The sequence below is a fragment of the Fukomys damarensis genome, unplaced genomic scaffold (genome assembly GCF_012274545.1).
Source record: "Fukomys damarensis isolate Sample0158 unplaced genomic scaffold, DMR_v1.0_HiC HiC_scaffold_18, whole genome shotgun sequence".
NCBI classification, from domain to species: Eukaryota; Metazoa; Chordata; class Mammalia; order Rodentia; family Bathyergidae; genus Fukomys; species Fukomys damarensis.
This window is the reverse complement of record NW_022900930.1, coordinates 34542467-34563840: the sequence shown is the minus strand read 5'-3', so window position 1 is coordinate 34563840 and position 21374 is coordinate 34542467. Positions and strand designations below refer to the sequence as shown.

The window sequence follows — 21374 nt, the reverse complement described above, 5'->3', positions numbered from 1 at the left end:
AAAGGACATGGATCCCTGAGAGAAAATAAACAAATGATTCCTATGTTTGCCCCCAGATTAATGCCTTCAGAGTTTCTCAGCTACAGCTAAAAGGGGAGAACCACAGCAGAGTTCAGCAGACTTCCTGAATTCAGAGCACAGCTGGGATTCTTGGGAGACCCAGATAAGCAGACAGAAATTTCCAGAGATCCACAGAGAGTAGCCCTTATTAACAGGGTAGTAATCAGAATGAATGTGTAAGAAAGCTACCTAAGGTAGGAAAAAAAAAAAAACACTAAAAAGATTTCAGGGAATACATACAGCACATCAAATAGCATCTATTCCCATCAGTCACCCTGGAAAATCTTATAATTTCTGGTGTAATGGGTAGAGAAGACATAAGGATCTTATCCCTATAGTGGGGAAGAATTAGTGTTAGTCTAAATATGGCTTTAATCTCATCTAAAGAATATTAAAAGTTCACAATGTCTGGCATTCAACCATGAATTGTAATCATACAAAGGAATATAATCCATAATGGGGAGAAAAAATAATCAATAAAATTAATCCAGAACTGATACAGATGTTACAATGAGTAGTCCAAAGACATTAATAAAGATTTTAGTACAATATGTCATATGATCCAAAAGTTAAGTAGACATATGGTAGATACAAAAACAAGATTGAAATTCTAGAGAGGATGGAAACCAAAATATCCAACATGAGGAATATACTGGATTGGATTAATAGATCAGGATGGCAGAAAAAGACTGTCATCTATTGAAGCTAGAGCAATACAAACTATCTGGAATGGAACACATAGAAAAAAAGAACATACAAAAAGTGAAAAGAGCATCTCTGAGGTACAAGACAACAAGTGAAATTGGAGTCCCCAAAGAAGAGAAGGGGTAGGAAGCACAGAAAAATGTTTTAAGAAACAATACCTGTATTTCCAAATGTGACAAAAATTATAAGCTCACAGATCCAAGAAAATCAATGAATCCCAAGAAAAGGAAACAAAATCATATCAAGGCATTTTATAACCATATTACTCAAAACCAGTGAAAAAGATGTCTTAAAAATAGAAAAAAAATCATGTTATAGACAGAGGAACAAAGATAAGAACAAAATTTCTGTCAGAAACAATGCAAATTGGAAAGGAGTAAGGCATTATCTTTAGTGCATTGAAAGACAAAACCACCAACCTAGAATTCTACTCTCACAGAAAGTATCTTTTAAGAATTAAGGTGAAATACTTAATATATAAAAGTATAAAGAATTCGCTACTTGTATTACAAGAAATAGTAAAAAAAAAGTCATTCAGTCTAAGGTAACATGATATTACACGACAATAACATGGAAATATACATCTAAACAAAGAAATTAGCAGCACTAGAAATGGTAACTGAGTGGATTAACACAAAAAGACATTTGAAATTTTATATCTGTAAAAAATACAGTTCTACTTCCTCCTGAGTGGAAATAAACACACACACTGACCTGCATCTCCCATTAAATATAGTTATAAAGACCAGGACATACCAGGTGCAGTGGTGCACATCTGTGATTCCAGTATTATGGGAAGCTGAGGCAGAAAGATACCAAGTTTGAACCCACCCTTGGTAAGTCGGCAACTTAGCAAGATCCTTTCTCTAGAGAAGGAAAAGTGCTCAGTTCAGGAGCACATATACTAAGAAGAGAAAGAAAGAGGGGGGAGAGGGAGGGGGGAAGGGGGAAGGCTCTAGAGCGAGCAGGAGGGAAAGGGAGAGGAAGAAGAAGAAAGAGGAGGAGGAGGGGGAGGAGGAGAGGTAGAGACAAACAGTACAAAATCTCCTAACACTCTTCTTTAGTCTCTTTATTCCTTTTCTTTTCCTTGGTCCTGTGCAATCCCATGATGGTGAGAGAAGCAGCTGATAATCGGAACCCACACAAGATCAAACCAGGTGAGGAAGCTTCCTTCCTGGTAGGTGGATTATGGCACCAAGAGGGTAGAGCCAACCCCTGTTGCTGTTCCTAACTTCTGGCCACATAGCTCCAAGTGTACAAGCAGAGATAAGTAACTTAAGTCTCAGCTTTCTGTCCAGATGATGAAAGAGAGGCGGCCTGGGGAGCTGGAAAACACCAGGAGATAAAGAGAGAAACATCCAAGAAAGTGACCCCATAAGGCTGTTTATGATTTCTTCTGCAAACCCCTCAAACAGGCACAGATGTATCTATCTATTTAGCATATCAAGAACTATGGAAACTGAACTAACAGACTACTACCCAGATCTCACATTAGTCAGGGTGCACATGCTAAGTAGATCCAAATAGCACTAACAAGCTTTGAAAAATGAATTACACTGAAGGCATGAATCAAGAAGGCACCACAGAGTCACATTAAGCCACTAAGCTGTTCCAGCTGGGTTCAAACTTGTGCTCTTCCTGCCTCAGCCTGCTGGGATAATAGGCATATACCAACATGCCCAGCTCACAAATAAAACTTCACTGGAAATGAAACTATAGCCATACTTACTGTTGCTTTGTTCTATAGCTGTCAGAATTGAGAACTTGTAAAGGATACCACAAGGTTTCAAAGCCTCAACTATTCCTCATTTAGAGAAAACATTTGTTTTAAAGTCTCCCCTGCGCACTCAGAGTACATCTATATTATTTGTTAGAGTTAACATGTAGGACCCTTCATGACCTGGCTCTGCTTAGCCCTGCCAAGGCTTTGTGGTTGCCAGTCTTTGTCATGAGTTTTGAACATCAGCCATCCATGCTGACTTTTATCTAGTTCCCCAAGCTTCACGTGTTCTCTTTACTCCTGGGTCTTGACGATTCTCTGCCCTAAACCTCTGCTTGCCTCTGGATTAGCTAAATACTACTTTCCCTCAGCACATCACATTTCCAGAAATTACTTCCTTGGCTTCCTGATTTATGCCCTCATATGCATTTATTATGGTTTAGAGAGAGAATGTCCCTCCAAGGCCTCCTACACTCATGAGAGGGGCTTTTGTAAGGTGACCTAGTCATGGGGGTGATACAGCTGACTGCTGTTAGGAGGTGGATCACTAGGGTGTGATCTGAAAGGGTGTGTCTGCCTCACAGCTTCCTGCCTTCTCTGTTTCCTGGCCGCCATAACATGAGCTGTTTTTCACCGTGCCCTTTCTACCTTGGAGCTGGCCAACTATGGACTGAACCATGAACCAAAATAAATCTCTCCTTCTTTAAGTTGTGTCCAGTATTTTGTCCCAGAGATGAGAAAGTAACTAAGACTATTCTTACAGCAGCTTCTTTACTTGCCACCCTTTCCACTAGATTCTATACTCAAGAGGACTGTCTTACTGATTATCATATGACTACTCCTTAAAATAGGTAGTATATAGTAGATAATAAAAAATTATTGAATAAATAAGCAAAATAAGTGTTATCAAAAAAACACGCTTTTCTCAAGAGCAAGAAGGAATTCAATGAAAATATTTCATCAAAAATATTACTTAAAATTAAAACTGTTCATGGTCAGACTTGCACTTGTTTAAGCTCCATAAGAGCATATATGTTTCTATTTTGTTGATTGCTGTATCCCTGGTGCACAGGACAATGTAAGAAAATAATGGGTACTCAGGAATTATTGCTGGATAGATGAATCATTAAGTTAGATTTTCTGAATACACCAGGAAAGTGCTTAAGGGACCTTTTTCAGACTCTATCAAAGTTCATTGTCTGCTTCACATTAAGAATCACTCCTGGAGGCCGGGCATGGTGGCACATGCCTGTAATCCCAGTACTCGGGAGGCTGAGGCAGGAGGATTGCTGTGAGTTCAAGACCAGCCTGGGCTACATACTGAGTTCCAGGTCAGTCTCAACTACATAGTGAGACCCTGTCTCAAAAACCAAAAAAAAAAAAAAAAAAAAAAAAATCATTCCTCACTGTGCATGCTTATAACCCCAGCTACTCCAAGAGGCTGAGGCAGGAAGATCAGAAATTCAAGGCCAGGCTGGGCAATTTAGCGAGAATAGTTTCGATACATTAAATGAACGAATGAATGAGAAAATAAACAAACAAATAAGTGATGTGGGTGTGTAGCTCAGTGGTAGATCACTTACTTAGTATGTATGAGGCACTTGGTTCACTCCTCAGTATAAAAATAAAATAAGAATTATTCCTAGTAATAAATTAATATAACATGGCATAAAGGTTAAAGTAATATCATTACTTAATATTATTATTTAATACAATTTAAATATGTATCATTAATTCTCCTACACTTTACAGTTCTGAATAAAATCTTTGCTATTTTTAAGACTGAATCATTTCCCACATTTTTCACATTTTACTAAGAGAGGGTAGCACTTCGCTTCTAGGAGGAAAAAAAATCAGAATTCTTTCCGTCTCAATCTTTGTATTAGTTCCTTCAGAGGGCTGGTCTATAGTTTATATGTATGTTAAAACAAAATAAGGCGTTTACATGTTTATACATACTTTCAATTGCTGAAAAGGATGTATCTAGTGTTAATTCATCCAGGGGAATCACAAGTTGACCTCCTATTTCCCATTTCTTTCGATCAGATGAAACTGGTTTTTCCTTTTCATTTTCTTTGGCATCTTCAGGAACAATTATTTTACAAGTATCACAGGGATGCTGCTTTCCTTTTTCATCTTCTTGAGCTTTAAGGTTTTCATTTAACCTACGTAGTATTTCTCGTTTACTCTGAAATAGTTATGCTATATTTTAATATCTACTCGATACAATATCTACATGATACAATGAATGACAGAGAAACTTTTTAAATTAAACTTACCGAAATAGCACTGTTGGCTTTTTGCATTTCTTCTGAAGTTTCCTGGGAATCAATTAAGCTTTTGTCCTACAACACAGATAGTTACAGAAAAAGAAATGATGTTATTCAACTCTACCTTCGTGCTTGCTTTGGCAGCACATACATTAAAAGTCTACTTTAGAAACGCTAGCATTTTTGTTATTTTTGTTTGTACACCAAATTGCTTATTGTGAACTTTTTTTGTTCTTGTAAATTGTTAACACAGCTTCCTTCATTACTAGTAATGATAAACATTTAAATATTATTAATAGACAATATACAGAAGGGTCAAATTTCAATTATTTTTCATATATTTGGAATACTGCTCACATGTTTAATTATATCCTCCTCTTCTTTGGCATTTAAGTTTTGGAAATTTAAAGTCAATGGAAAGATTAAAAAATTCAAATCAAATAACAAATATTTTGTTAGAGCCAGGAAAATTTTAATGGGAATAAAATAATCCAAGATAGGCTGCGTTATTCTAAAACTGTCTTTATATATATATTTTTTTTCTTATTAAGCTATAGCATTAAACATTTAATACCACAGTATTACACAATTAAGGACTTGCTTTCTTCCCTAAGTAAAGATAAGAATAAGTTCTGTGTTACTTGTTTTAATAACAATATATAATTTGTTTTCTGTTTAGTGTAAAAGTGTTCTAGAAAACCTAGAATTTAAAAATATTTGAAAAGGAGAAATCAGTTGCTATGAAAACTATGAAAACCAAATGTATCTTCAAGACTCTCAATAACTAATTTCCAAAGCTGTGAACAGGCAATGTGTATCAATGTAACACAGCAAGAAAAAATTTAGTTACATGGATTACCTCAAGTTATTTAATATTTGAAAAAAGGTACAGTGGTCAGTTTTAAAATAATACATGTAAATGAGACAAGGAACATTTTACCCAGTTAAGTGGCCAAGAATTATCAGTGAATACAACGAGATATATTACTTTAGATGTAAGACTGGGTACCAGGAAGGAAACCACACAGTAAAATGAACAATGTAGCACATCAAAGTCATCATGAGACAGAAAAAGAGACAAAATCTTCTCAAAGAACAACAGCTTGTTATGAGTTACTGGAGAATGATCAAGAAAAAGATTTTTCTACTAGGTCTTATTTTCAGAATGAACAGGCTATAAAAGACTAGTGAACCAATAAATAACTTCGGTAGTCTATAAAAACAATGAAATTGAACAAATAAAAGGCAGTAACAGTAACAGGGAAGGAGAAAAGGGAGTCAATGTATTACATGATTCAATACACTGTTTTTCTTTATTGCTTCAGAATTCTAAGCAGAAATTCCAAATTATAAGCCCATCTGTTTCAACTCCAGAACTCTTAGAAGTACCACACCTCAGATAGCTGACATGATACTTTTAAGTTTAAACTTATTTGTCCATGACTGTCTGTTTTACCACTTGCATGGCATACACAGATTCAAAAGTAGAAAGCAGTAATTGATGAATTAAATATAAATTACACTGAGTCCTCTACCATTCACTATGTCACAAAATTTCAAGTAAATGGTAACACATGTTGGACTCAAGTCCAAGTGTTAGTTATTTAAGTACCAAAGAATTTTTTTTAGGTGGGTGGTACTGGGGATTAAACCCTGGGCCTTCACACTGAGCTACCTCTAGCCTTTTTTATTTTTTGAGTCAGGGTCTCATTAAGTTACTTAGGCTAGGCTTGAACTTGCAATCCTCCTGCCTTAGCCTCCCACAATGATTATAGATATGCACCAACAGGCCTGGCAAGAAATACTTTAAAATGTAAAGATTTATTAATGATGAGGGCTGTAGTATAAAAACTCTGTTGCTTTATTTTCAATATACTTCTCTATGTATTTTATTCTTTGAAGGTAGAAAAGAGTCATTTTAATATAGTCTCTTCTAAGTATATGAGCAGGATGAGTTCTAGAACATCCCTACTCCTGCAGAGACTAAAATCCAGATGCTCAAGTCCCTTATATAAAATGGCATATTAGTTGCATATAATCTATGCACATCCTCTGTGTATTGAGTGTAAGAAATCCCTAGGTTGCTTAAAAAACAATACAATGTAAAAAGTGGTCATATTATATTTGGGGGATGACAAGCATAAAAATCTATGTTTAGTACAGATGTGATTGTGCTGGCCTAAGCACATAGTGCCCGCCAGCAACAATATTACTTTTTTCCAAATGTTTTTTACTATGGAGATGTGGAACTCTCAGAAATAGATGGCTCATTGTATAATTATCTATCAGTTAGTCCTGGATAAACATTCTGAGCAGAAAGGCTCAGATTCTGAGTAAACTCAACAAATATTGAGAAGTAATTTTTTCCCCTGGTAAAACCCAAAGGAAATATTAGAAATTAATGAAATTTTGTTAAATTTATTTTCAATAACCTGTAACTCTAAAGACTTCTAAATGTCAGGACACTTACCATACAAACTTCTTTCAAAGCTGATGTCACAGAAATAACAGATCTCATCTGTTGCTTTGATGGGGAGCCACCTGTTTCATGCTGTCCTGAAGGTGGAGAAACATCAGAACTCTTTACTCCTTTAGCCACCAACTATAAAAAAGAATTTAATCAATATACTGGGGATTTTTATATTTGCATGAAGAAATAAAAAAACTAAAAGATCACATTATGCACTTTATATACAGTTAGTTTTCTCATTCCTCAGTGTGACAAGTGCTGGGGATAAAGCAGTGAATACAGAGAAAAACCTCTGGCCTCATATGTAAACACAATCATGGGTCATGCAATCCAAAGTAATTCACTTCCATTGCATTATCAATGTTTTATAAAATTGCTCTAAAAAGAAGCCTTTTAAAATATTCATTTCAGTCATTTCATTTTAACTTTAATCAATTATAACATTTGGTGACAAGAGAAATATTAACTTTACACTTCAAAAAAAAAAAAACTAAAGCCACTCTATAATTCCTGGAACTTCTGCAAAGTCATCTTAAAATATGAATATAAATCATCCAATATAACTATTATTATAAAAACATCAACATAAATGAGGATGAAAATAATAATAGGTACAGATTGTAAGATTTGGTTCACTGAAAATATATTACTTTTATACAAGTGTATTTTTTCTTTTTATTGAGTTTATTGGTACATTTTAGGTATACAGTACAGTTACATTCATTACTGGGATCCTGTACCTTCACACGACAGGTCTTGGTTCTCATTTCTTCCCCTTGTCCCTGCGCTCCCTTCACCCCTTCCTCCCCTTCCCATTTACAAACACTTTATTTCCATTTTTTCATTTTCTCATTTTTTTCTTTTCCCTTATTCCCTTTCCCCTACCCTAACCACTTTCCCTACTCCTTTACCCTTTTCTTCCTATTTCACACGGTTAATTATCTCATTAGGACCTTGTGTACTATTACAGTTTTTCACACCAGAGAAACTATTCGGTATTTACACATGTGTGACTTATTTATTTCACTTAGGAGTATATTCTCAATATGTATGCATTTTCCTACGAATGAATCTAATTTCTCATTCTTTATGGCTCAGTAGTATTCCACTTTATAGAAAAACCACATCTTCTTTATCCAGTTTCCAACTGAGGGGCTGTTTCCAAGTTTTAGCTATTATAAACTGTGCTGCTACAAACATAGGTGCACATATATCACTGTGGTATGATTCATTTAATTCTTTTGGAAAGATACGCAAAAGAAGGATGGCTGGGTCAAATGGAACCTCTAGTCCCAGCTCTTTGAGGTATCTCCACATTGATTTCCACAGTGGTTGCACCAGTCTGCATGCAACAATGGAGAAGGGTTCCTTTCTCCCCACAACCCCGCCAACATTTGTTATTGTGTGATTTCTTGATAGCAGCCATTCTTTGTGGGGTGAGATGGAATCTCAAGTGTTGTTTTCTTTTCTTTTTATTTTTTCTTCAGCTTTAATTGAGTTTATTGGTACATTTTAGGGATACAGTACAGTTACATTCATTGTTGGGATCTTGTACCTCTACATGACAAGTCTTGGTTCTCACTTTTTTCCCCTTGTCCCTGCCCTCCCTTCACCCGCTCCTTCAGTGTTGTTTTCATCTGCATCTCTCGAATGACCAGTGATGTGGAACATTTTTTCATATATTTACTTGCTGCTTTTTCTTCTTTGTCTGAGAAATGTCTGTTCATTTCAGATGCCCATTTTTGAATTGGGTAGTTATATTTGGGGGGCTGATTGTTTTGACTTCTTTATATATTCTAGATAATAGTCCTTTGTCTGAGGAGCAGCTGGTAAAAGTTTTTTTCCCACATTGTAGGTTGTCCCATAGTTCTGTTGATGGTTTCTTTTGCAGTGAAGAAGCTTTTTAATAAGATGAGATCCCAGTTGTTGATTCTTTCTGCTAGTTCCTGTGCTACTGAGGATTTGTTCATAAAGTCTTTTCCTATGCCAATGTCTTCCAGAGTTCTGCCTAACTTATCTTCCAGCAAGTTTAGTGTTTCTATTTTAATATTTAGATCTTTTTTTTCGGTACCGGGGATTGAACTCGGGTCCTTGCACTTGCAAGGCACGCCACCGAACTGCTGAGCTAAATCCCCGGCCCATAATATTTAGATCTATAATCCACTTGGATTTTACTTTCATGCGTAGTGAAAGATAAGGGTCTAGTTTTAATCTTTGGCAGGTTGAGATCCAGTCTTTCCAACACCAGTTGTTAAAGAGGCTATCTTTCTTCCATTGGGGATGGTCAGCTCCTTTGTCAAAGATGAGGTAGCTCAGTACATCTGGAGTTGTTTTTGTGTCTTCCAGTCTGTTCCACTGATCCTCAGGTCTGTTTCTTTGCCAGTACCATGCTGTTTTTATCACAGTGGCTTTGTAGTATAGTTTCAAATTGTGAATTGTTATACCCGCTGTCATGTGTCTGTTGCCTAGGATGGCTTTTGCTATTCTAGGTCTCTTACGGTTCCAAATGAATTTTTTGGATTCTTTTTTCTAGTCTGTGAAATATATTGTTGGAATTTCAATTGGCATTGCATTGAATCTGTATAGCAGTTTTGGTAGTATGGCCATTTTCACTATGTTGATTCTTTCTACCCAGGAGCAGGGGATATCTTTCCATTTTCTTATATCCTCTTTGTCTCTTTTTTCAGAGTGCTGTAGTTTTCAGTGTAGAGGTCTTTTGCTTCTTTCATCAGACTGATTCCTAGATACTTCATTTTTTTGGATGCTATTATGAAAGGAATTGTTTCCCTAATTTCTCTCTCAGTGAGTCTGTTATTTGTGTACAAGAAGGCTATTGATTTTTGGGTGTTGACAGGTGTTTTTAAACCTTCCATTTAGATTCTAGACAATCTAAAGATTCTAAACTTTTAATAAATATGAGGAAGTGGTATTTATAGGTATGCTAATAGTAGCACACCAAAAAGTGTGCTCTGTACTTCTATTTTTCTTCAAATCAGTAAATGAGTGTAACAAAATATAGATAATAGAAGTAGGGAGATCCGCAAATGGAAAGGAAAATAAGAGATTGAGGGAGGGTGGCAGGAAGGGAAAAAAGGGAGATGAAAAAATAATTGAGATCTGCTATGTACATGTACCGACTTTCCACAAAAATGTAATCATTATGTAATATAAACATGTACTAATAAAACTTAAAATTGAAAAAAACAATAAATGAGAATTTCTGAGGAATATACTTTACAAACATAATATTTAGCATCTTCTAGGAATAAAGTAGTGATGCAGGTATCTAGACTTTATTTCTACACCAATATCTGTTTTGTTCAAAAAAAGATGGAAACATTGCTGTAATCCCACAGCTCAACAAGACTGAAAAAGTATACTGATGTTTAAGATGTGACTATTAAAAACTCTTCAAAATTTCTATAGCTTATATATTCTCAAACTTACACTGAAATATTTTGATACTTTTATGACACTTTTACTACTATAGAGAATACATCCAAAGGTTTCATAAATTCTGAAGAAATAAAAACAAGTTGTAAAGTTCTGAACAAATGCATCCATTTTCAGTTTCTTTTTTTTGGTACCAGGGATTGAACTTGGGACCTTGCATTTGCGAGGCCAGCAGTGGCACCATTGAGGTGAATCCCCAGCCCAACAGCATCCATTTTTAGGATATATAAATAAGTTATTTCTAAAACTAGAAGTCATTTCTAAAAATATCTGGCAGACATTTATAATAGGAACATTAATGAAACTCAGTAACACACTGTTCTGAAATGAGTAGCACTTATAGAACCCCAATTGTATTGTGCCAATTCTGTGAAAAAAATAATTTCTCCAATTTTAATGAGAAAATAAATTCACAATCTTTAATAAAAATTAATTTACCAACAAATTAAAAGATACATTAAGTGCCTAATAATGTCAAACACAATTCTGGATATCGAATACCCAAAACAAGACTCAACATTTTTTCTCAAGGAGCTACAGACTAGACAAAAAAGAGAAATACATAAATTAATTAATATGTTACAGAGAAATGTGTGCTAAGTGAAGTGAGGTAAAATGAAACAATACAAAAACTAGACGAATGACTAAATGTAAAGCAAGCAGAGGGACTAATAAGAACAGCCTTCACAGAGTAGTCAGTGTTTGAAGAGCCATTTTATTGTTCAAGGAGATGATAAATACAGTGGTACCACTGTTCACTAATGCTTTTGTTTACAAACCATTAGGTTCTCAAACAATGTTTGGCAAAATTTTCTCTTTGTTTGCAAACTCTGCACTGGATGTGCATGAATATGAAAGTGTTCACATTTTCCAGCATTATGGAAAGAATTAAGTTCATGAACCAAGGTACCACCGCATATTGGAAGTGAGATACTTCTACATTCAAATCTCAAAATTATCAGATATTAGTCCTGTGAGTTTTCATTATTTAATATCTTCCGTGAACTTTAAATTCTCACTCTAAAAATGGAATGTTGTATTCATTGTCTCCTTAAATGAAAAAATTTGCATAAAGTATGCAGTAGTAGATTAAATAATTGGTAGTGATTATTATTTATTTAGTTTGTGTTAAATAAGGTTATTTAGCTTGAACAACAAATGTCTGGTTTTAGTCACTGACGAAATGAATTAACTTGGAGAAAACAAGTTTTTGATCTCTAGAATACAAAATAAAAACAAAAACCTCCCATCTTTCCTTGATCAGAATTTAAGAACTAGACTGGAAAAAGAAGATGTGTTTTTTCTATAAAATGGAATACTACTCAGCCATAAAGGATGAGAAATTAGTCATTCATAGAAAAATGGATAGTTATTGAGGATATATTTCTGAGTGAAATAAATAAATCACACATGTATAAATACTGAATAGTTTCTCTGGTGTGAAAAACTATAATGGTACATAAGATCCTAATGATATAATTGACAATGTGAAATAGGAAGAAAAGGGATAAAGGTGTAGGGGAAATGGTAAGGATAGGGGAAAGGTAATAAGGGAAAAGGAAAAGAATGAAAAAATGGAAATAAAATATTTGTGAATAGGGAAGGGAGGAGGGAGTGAAGGGAGGGCACAGACAAGGGGAAAAAATGAGAACCAAGACCTGTTATATAAATGTACAAGATCCCAATGACGAATGTAACTGTACTGTATATCTAAAATGTACCAATAAACTCAATGAGAAAAAGAAAAAAGAATTTGAGATCTAGATGTTACATAAGGAGGCTTTGGGACATAGAAGTTGACAAGAATTAGGAACCCAAAAGTCTAACTTTATATAAATTCAAAGAAATATTTTTAAAAATGTAAAAATTTATGAAATTCAATTGTATGAATAATTAGATGAGAGATAATATAGATTTAAACAATTTCACTATAGTAAGAATAGCACTCCCTTTCCATTTCAACCTACAATACAATTTAATCATGCCAATAAAGATTGTTTTAAATTACTTCTAAAAAAGAGGTTCTAAAATTATTGGGAAGATGTGTATAGTAGGAACATTGATGAAGCTCTTAAAAGAAAAAAGTCACCATACACATACTCTTAATAATTAGACTTCATTTAGCTATATTCTTAAAAATCCTTTTGTGCTAAAGATATAGCTTAGTGGCAGAACACTTGTTTAGCATGAGCAAGGCCCTGGATTTGATCCCCAGCAAAAGAATTTTTTTTCTTTCCCATGTGCATACACAACTTTTACACAATGTAAATAAGTCATTGGCACAATGCTTTGAAACTCTAGGCATATTGGTATAGGAAAAAATTCTAAAAACCTTGAAATGCTTAGGAGATTTTGTTCTTAAAGAATAGTAAAAGGTGGGGAGGATTGAAAATAGGGCAATAGAGACTAGCAGCAAAATAGTCTCTGTGAGACCTCAAAATCTAGATACCTGGAAAACTGATGTAGGTCTCTGGGAATCGGGAAGGAATTGACAGGAAAACTGGATAAGTTATAGAAATATAGCACAATACAGAGAAAAGAACAAAGCAATGGAAAGGCGACCTGGGCTCAGAGTGAGGACCTCTCTCTGGTGACACAAGGTAGGCATGGAGAGGGTCAGCAACTCCACAGAGAAACAATGGGCCAGGCCAGCAGCACTGGCCAAGAAAAGTTCACAGTTAACTGTGAACTGCAAACTGGAAAAACAGCAAGCAATTTTACTCTGAAAGTGACTCTTTCTTCATGACAGGATACAGTTGGAGAAGAAAACCAGTCCAGCATCTGTCATATTTGAGTGTTTAATCAAAAGCCATTCTGGGAATGGGTTGTTTGTTCTAGAGTGAGCTATAGCACAACTACAAATTGACTATGGTTTAGAGTTTCTGGTGTTGTACTACCACAGTGACTGTGTGAGACACTGTCACAAGAAACATTTGCAGTAAGAACACAGGATAGACACAGACCTCCTGAGAGGTTTAAGCTCAGGATGCACACAGGGGCCTTAACATCTGTAATGAGAAACCAGGGTGGTTTTAAGAGGCGGTTAGAGCACGCTGAGTCTGAAAGTGCTATTAGATCCCACCTCCCTATATCCTATTAAGCCCAGAGCTTAGGTCTGTTTGCTTTCCCCAACTGCCAATGCAATCACGGATATACCTTGAAGTCCATGCTTGCCACAGCCTGGAGGATATAAACAGAGGGCCCTCTGGAGCACGGGAGATGCTTCACAAACCTGCAGGCCATAAAGCTAGATGGAGAAAGCCATGTGTTGGGATTTACATAGGGACATGAAAACTTGGGAGTGGCCAGATGATTAGAGTGGGCACCAATGACCAGCCACACCCAGTAAGAAAGGGGAACAGGATTCAGCATTCATGCACAAAAACGTGAGTATGGAAATAAAACAGAATTTAACAAAATAGGATTCAGTATCTCTCCCCTGTATCTGGAGGATATGCAAACACAGGAAAGAAACTATTCTTCCAAAAGCAGAGGAATTTTTGGGGATCCATTCCTTTTTTGTCAATCTATTTGTTTGTTTGAATCATATTTTTGTGGGAGGAGGTTGGGTTTTTTTTCTTTTTTGTTCTTTGCTGCTACTTTTATCTGATTCTATTACAATTTTTTCAACTCCTTAATAGGACTCCTTATCTTATTTTTCTCTCCTCCTTTTCAAGTTTTTACTCAAACTTTGCTTCTTTCATTCTCCCATTCCATGCCAGCTCCTTCTTTACTAGTATTACTATTAAGCTTCATTAAACTTTAGATACTTAACTCTATGCTATTATTGTTGAATTGTTTTCTATTGTTAATGGTAGTTCTTACATTTAGTAGATATTTACTATATGTTGATATTTGGTTTGTCTTTGTACCAATATAATAATTATAGACCATTTCTATGTTAAAGGGTAGTAGAGTGGTATCTTTCATTGGTTTTTTTGTTTGTTTGTTTGTTTGTTTTTGGTACCAGGGATTGAACTCAGGACTCTGGAACAAAGGCAAAGATCTAAAGTTAGCCACACCCAAAGTACAGCATTGAAAAGGAGCCACTAACTAAAGATATCTGCTTACCAGCAACAAAGTCTTTCCACTATAATCAACCCACAAACTTTGGCACAAAAAACAATCAATCAATACAAACATGAGAAGATAAAGTAACAAAATGCTCCCAAAACTCCCAACTTGCCCGGATTGATGGACATACATGGAGAAAAAACCAAAAGCCGAACAGCTGAATAATACAAAATGATAAAAGAAGATGGACATACACACATACACACACAAAAGGTGGGGGAGGTAGGAAGGGAGGGAAAGGGAAAAGGAAAGCAAAAAAAGAAAAGCACAGCACATCAGTAAGGTCTCAGCAAGCTCAGAAAGATATGTCAAGCTCAAATAGATAATGGACTCAAAAAAGATCAGTGAACTTACCAAACACACTAATAAAAAGCTAGGTGAGCTAAGCAAAATGAAAGAAAACATGAATATCCAGTTTAGCAAAGAATTCAAGACTATAAAAAGATACAAAACAGAGAGCCAGGAGATTAAAAATTCAATCAAAAGTATAGGCAGCAGAAGGGACCAATGTGAAGTGTCAGAACTAAAGACAATATACAAATAACCACATACAAAGAAACATCTTAAAAACAAGAGATTATGGAAAGTGGATCCAACAGCTTCTAGATGATGCAAATAAGATTAAGATTAAAAGGAATCAGTGAAAAACCAGAAGCGAACACAAATGGTGCTAAAAATCTGTTTATAGAAATAAAAGCAGAAGACTTTCCAAGTATGGAAAAAAGATTGATGTATACATAAATGAGGCAACAGAACTTCAAATACTCATGATTAGAAAAGAACTTCTCCACAACACATTATTATCAAAATCAACACACTGTAATCAAAATCTCAGAAGTCCAACACAAGGATAGAATCTTAAAAGCTATCAAAGAAAAGAAACAATTCACTTATAAAGGCATTAAACTTTACAGCAGACTTGTCAAACAATCTTATAGGCTACAGAGTTTGGGGAGCAATGTTTCAAGTCTTGAAAGGAAACAGCTTCCAACTCACACTGATATAGCCTGCAAAACTGTATTTCAAAGTTGACAAAGAAATAAGGTATTTTCATGACAAAGACCACCCTAAGAAGTTCATGACCACCAAACCAGTACTCCAAAACATTGTGAAGGATATCCTAAAAAGAGACAACGAGGCCAACAATGCCAAAACAATACTAAAAACTCTAACGAAATGAACTTATTAGGGGAAGGTGAGAATTTAAGCAGTAAGAGAGGAACAAGTCAATATCTTTCAGTGATGACTCTCAAGATAAATGGTCTTAACTCCTCAAAAGACAGAAACTGTTAGATTGAATAAAAAAACAAAACCCAACAGTACTCTGTATACAAGAAACACATTGATTTTCCTTCTGAGTTTCTTTCAGAATTAAAGCAAGGAAAACAATATTCTATGTAATGGAAGCCCCAGAAAAAAAAAAGCAGGAGTAACTGTTCTACTTTCAGACAAAGTGGTCTTCAAGTCAAACCTCATCAGAAGAGGCAAAGAAGGTTACTACATATTGATAGTGATAATAATCACTCACACTCAAGTCCATAAAACAAATATTACTGGACATAAAAGATCAGATAAACAATATAATTATGGAGTGAGACCTCAATACCCTACTATCACAAACAGATCAACTAGACAAAAAAATGAACAAAGAAATATCCTCTCTTTTAGAATGAGAATGTTTACCCTGTGCAACTGTATCTTTAGGTCACGTAATTTGTTTCTGATAATCACAGAGGCTCATAACTAAGACTGCCTCGTGTCTCAGAAGAGATTCTGAGTTGGCTTTCTGGAAAATGATGGTACTAATGAGACACTGAGGAAGGGACTGTTGCAGATCTGGTTTTATGTAGGATAACTGAATTATGTTAGGCAGAATTATTATTCCAGAGGATTGGTGGAACATACTTTTGCCTTTATCTGGGTAAGTCACAGATGCATGGCCTTGGGTTGTATATATGGTCCTTCACTCCTTTCTCTCTGGCATTGTTCCTCTAATCTGCTTCCTGGCAACCACAAATTAAGTAGTTGTGCTCTACTACATTATTCCATCATGTTTCTGCCTTGGAGCCAGCTGATCATGGACTGAATCCTCTTAGAATATGAGACTATATTACTATGCCCACCTGGAAGCAGACAGTGCACACCTGTAATCCCAGACCTTAGGAGATTGAGGCAGGAGGACTCCTTCAAATTTGAGGCCATATTTCAGTCTACTAAGAGCAGACTTTAGGAAGAAAACAATGACAAAGCTCTTGCTTTGTGTTCTCTGACATGTATTAACTTGAACTATTGGAAACATAACATTCTGAGTCACTCAAGTGAGTAGACTGTGTCTAGAGAAAAGAGTGTAACTCCTTTTGATAAAGATGTTATACTATTACCTCACATACCAATCATTGAATGAACTAAGACACAACCATTTGTCCTATCTTAGGAGAATACATGTAATATAGCTAAGGAAAGAGACAATACAAGTCTGTTGCCAAAATAGGGCCTGTGTGTGCATTATGATGAGAGCAGACAGGCAGTGGCGGACCCAGTCTCCAAGACTGTGGGTTATTACATAAGCAAAGCCATGTAGACTATTATTAAACACTTTGATGCCCCATGTCATTTTGCATAACAGTTCACATTTAAAAAAATAAGGCCAAATTGTACTAAGCATAAGTTCATTTTTACTTAATGGATAAATTACTGTTGTAAACACCTTCATGAACTATGTGGAATATTGGAATGGATTATTAAAGACAAAAAGTTACAAAAGAGTAATACCCCTTATAGCTTGTAATTATAGTACTACAGTGGAATACTCGCTGTGAGAAAAGCTAACTTAAAACATATACATGCACATGCACGTACATACAGTTTTATATTGACTCAGCCTGATAGAATCCTTACCCACTTTGAAAATCAGCATAGGATGGGATGTTTTTAATTCTTGCACTAAGAATTCAATCCCAGGAGAAATAAAGCAGATTGTTCCCAAATGCTATACATGTATGTCACCAAGTGTAGGTTCACAGCTGTTTCCCTTATCAAGTTATATATGAAAGGGATCTGGGTAATAGAAGTGATCATTACCTTGAAGATAATTACCTCTAATCTGGCTGCTACAACTATCTCTTGAAAAACTGCTAAATAAAGTGATTGTTAGTAAATTAGACTTAATTAGTTAAAAGTGATAAAGCGAAACAGTTGTTTTACATTAATTCCCTATCAATGATGTATCTTTTGAAAAAAAGGAAAAGAAAAACAAGAAACACTGCATTCAAAACAAGATCCAAAGAGCATAGTAATTTAAAGCCAGGAAAAATTTTAGACAACAGGTCAGGAAATAATCTTGGGGAAGATGGATAATTGCCACAGTCAGCTACTGTTTCATTACTCAAGTCTTATTCATGCTCAGTCTGAAAAGGGGGAGCTAAGATGAGAGCTCTTTTTTTTTTTTTTAGGTAGGGTTTCTCTTTGCAGTTCAGGCCCACCCTGAAATCACTATGTAGCCCAGGCTGGCCTTGAACTTGTGGTGATCTTCCTGCACTCAGCCTCCTGAGTGCTTGGATTATAGGCTTGTGCCACCACATCCAGCTCACTGCTAGACTTTTGAAACTAAAGAGAAAATATAACTAGTGGAGTTGGAGAACTTAGAACAATTATTACCTAAAATAACTTCAAATGAAATTAAAAGGTAATTTATTGAAAAGCCCTTAGTTTTATTTCTGACTTCTGGAGTTCTGACTTTTCCATTCAATCTCCAGCATATATAAGACAGCATGATAAATCAGTGGCAGATGGAAAATGTTATTACATGATGCTAGGTCTTTGCTATTGGGGACCAGGGATTTAACTCAGCGGCATCATGCCTCCCTTACAAGCACAAGGTCTTGATGTCAATGCCCAGTCCCAAAAAAAAAAAAAAAAAAAAAAAAAAAAAAAAAATTAAAGGTAAATAAAATTAAGTTCTCATTTAAAATTAAACACAAAAATAAGTTCTTGAGAGATTGTCCTTAATTTACTGCAAAGAGAAAGAGAGGATGACAATTACAAAATTATGATGCTGATTTACTACCCAGCAAGAAATGAGAATATTAATATAAGCAAGATTATGAGCTAAATCTTACATGTTCTTCCCACACTTTCTTTTCTCTCTCATATGCTTCCTTTCTCTTTCGCTCTAGCTGTTCTTTTAGTATAGCAGCACGTGAATTTGTCTGGGCCTGAAAATAAAAATGATCAATAAGTTAGTTATTAGAAAGAGTGCATAAAGCCCCAGATCTTTGAAAATTTGACTTATTTTGAACACAGACTTATTAGCTAACAAAGAAGAGCGTATATTTTTTCAGATGAGAAATGTAAGCTCACTCTCACTGGAAGACTAGAGTCTGGCCTGACATACATTTTGCTCAATATTTAAATATTTGCTGAAGGAAAATAAATTTGAACTATTAAAATGAAATTAAAATATAAAATGATTACTGTACATAACCTCACTTATCTTCAGAGAAATGGATAACTGTACTTTTACGGTTATCATATTGTGTTTTTAGGAGTTCTGTATCAGAGTTTTATGTAGTTATGCCATGATTTCATCTAACTGCTCTTTATAAATGATATAAAGAAGAAAAATATTATTTTCCAGCAGTCAAAAAGTGAAAGAGTGAAAAATAAAGCAAGAAAATAATCCAACTTGCAAAACACAATTTTCCATAATAGCTTTCAATTTTCTCCAAGAAACTATATTATTTCTAGTCATACCTTAATGGATTCAATTTTTTTACGCCTCAAGTCAGCCTCTTCAGTTCCTTGTTGTCCTTCACAACTATCAGCTTCTTTCTATAAAATGAGTAGATAAGCTCACCACTTGGGGCACAACCTTCAAATTCAGCGCAGCACTCTATGAGATAATATAAATAAACTAACACCTAAAAATGTAAACCGAGAAACTGTGCCAACACTGTTTTCTTCTAAAGCCGCAACTGAATTCTTCACAATCATCAACTCCATGGACAATCAAATAAAAAAGAATGCTATAAAATACACATTAATCATTTCATTGACACTAGCTCTACTGTTCTTGCAGAATTGTACTGGAATGAATGGTCTTGTAAATTTTAAATCCTATAAATAAGATTTAATTTTGCTTATATGCAGTTTTCTGGACTTTGATTTTCACTGTCTGCATAAGTTTTTGTTTTTTATACTGAAATTTTTTTTTTTTTTTGGTACCAGGGATAAAACTTGGGACCTTGTGTTGGAGAGGCAGGCGGCAGAACCACTGAGCTAAATCCCCAGCCCTTTACTGAATTTTTAATCTTAATCTATTATAATATCATCAATTGCTTTCTATTTATCTATTTGTTTTACAGGGGTAGTATTGGGAGTCAAACCTAAGGCCTCAAACATTGTAGGCAAGTGCTCTGTCACTGGGCTACATCCCTATCCTTCAACTACTTTGTAAAAACTTAATTTTTAACTTACCTTTTCACCACGTAGTTTGGCTTTAATTTGCTGACGTTCGTTGAAATTCTGTAGTCTTATTTGCCTCAGCCTTGCTAGATAAACCTAAAAAAGGAAAAAACACTGAAAATATTCACTTAAAAAAATTATCAACATTTTAATGCTAAAAAAAAACTTAATTCAAGAAAAAGTATTAATCTAAATACAAGAAATAAAAGTTCTGAAATTTAGTTAAAGGCAATGTAGTATTAGCTTCCAAGAATTTAGTTTAGATCAAATTTTTTCTGAAAAGAAATACATTATAATCACATATTTTTAATTTTATCAAGAGAAAAGCAATAGAACTCTGAAGACTGAATAACAGGTATGGGGCAAAATTATGACAGAATAATTATATTAACTCAAAATATATTAAGCAGTCCCTACAGACTTACAAAATCTTTAAATAATTGTTAAGAATTTAAACCATGCAAGAAAGGAAAGCGATAAACTCAAAAATGGCTGTGTGATGGAGGCAGCGAGCATGCGGAAGCATACCTCTTCCTCTTTGTTTCTTGGCTTCCCTCCTCTGGAAGAGCTGGGCCTGCCTCCATACATAGCTGCCAGGTTTTGCAGGATTCCCTGTTTATCATTTAATGTACTAAGTTTAAAGAATGACTGGGGCTACATCACCATCTTACCTAGGAATATCCACGGGGCACTTTAAAGAGGCTTTTACAACCACTTTAAACCTTGAGACAAAATTTGCCTCTAAAAAGGGCAATCATTGCAAAGGGCCATTCCATTTCTACATAGGTCAATGTACATACTGCACATATGCATGTGTGTGGGTGTACACAACTTACTGCTGAACTCAGCAAATATGTTATATGTTAATTGTAAGACCTAAATTTAACTATTTGTTCTCAGGCATGCTGTGTTACAATACTGTCAGTGATCCAATGACTCATTTAAAAAATATTATGTCATTACATAAACATAGAATTACCTTATTGGAAATTAATATACTTCAGTAAAACTACCAGATTCTCAAATTATCTCCTTTTTCTTCCTTCACATGGAAGCATGCTTCAAGTTCCTTCCAACTTAAAAAAATTCTTAGTTCTACTTCTCTAGTATTTTTATCAGTTTATTAAAATTGTGCTTTTAATATTAATCATCACCATTT

At 35.0% G+C, this 21374-nt stretch overlaps 1 protein-coding gene across 13 annotated transcripts in view; it reads right to left on the bottom strand.

Moving 5' to 3' along the window:
• Nek1 (NIMA related kinase 1) overlaps nucleotides 1-21374 on the bottom strand; it is a 149127-nt gene that overhangs the window by 48689 nt on the left and 79064 nt on the right. For 7 of the 13 annotated variants that reach the window (XM_010629848.3, XM_010629850.3, XM_010629847.3 and 4 more), the window contains 7 exons: nucleotides 20744-20827; nucleotides 20228-20311; nucleotides 19505-19582; nucleotides 18871-18966; nucleotides 7226-7357; nucleotides 4765-4830; nucleotides 4445-4673 (listed from right to left, as the gene is read on the bottom strand). In XM_010629848.3, coding sequence (XP_010628150.1) covers nucleotides 4445-4673; nucleotides 4765-4830; nucleotides 7226-7357; nucleotides 18871-18966; nucleotides 19505-19582; nucleotides 20228-20311; nucleotides 20744-20827 — 769 coding nt within the window. Of the gene's footprint in view, nucleotides 1-4444; nucleotides 4674-4764; nucleotides 4831-7224; nucleotides 7358-18870; nucleotides 18967-19504; nucleotides 19644-20227; nucleotides 20312-20743; nucleotides 20828-21374 lie in introns of those variants that run through there. The other 6 variants (XM_010629851.3, XM_010629853.3, XM_033765444.1 and 3 more) reach the window with 4 other exon arrangements.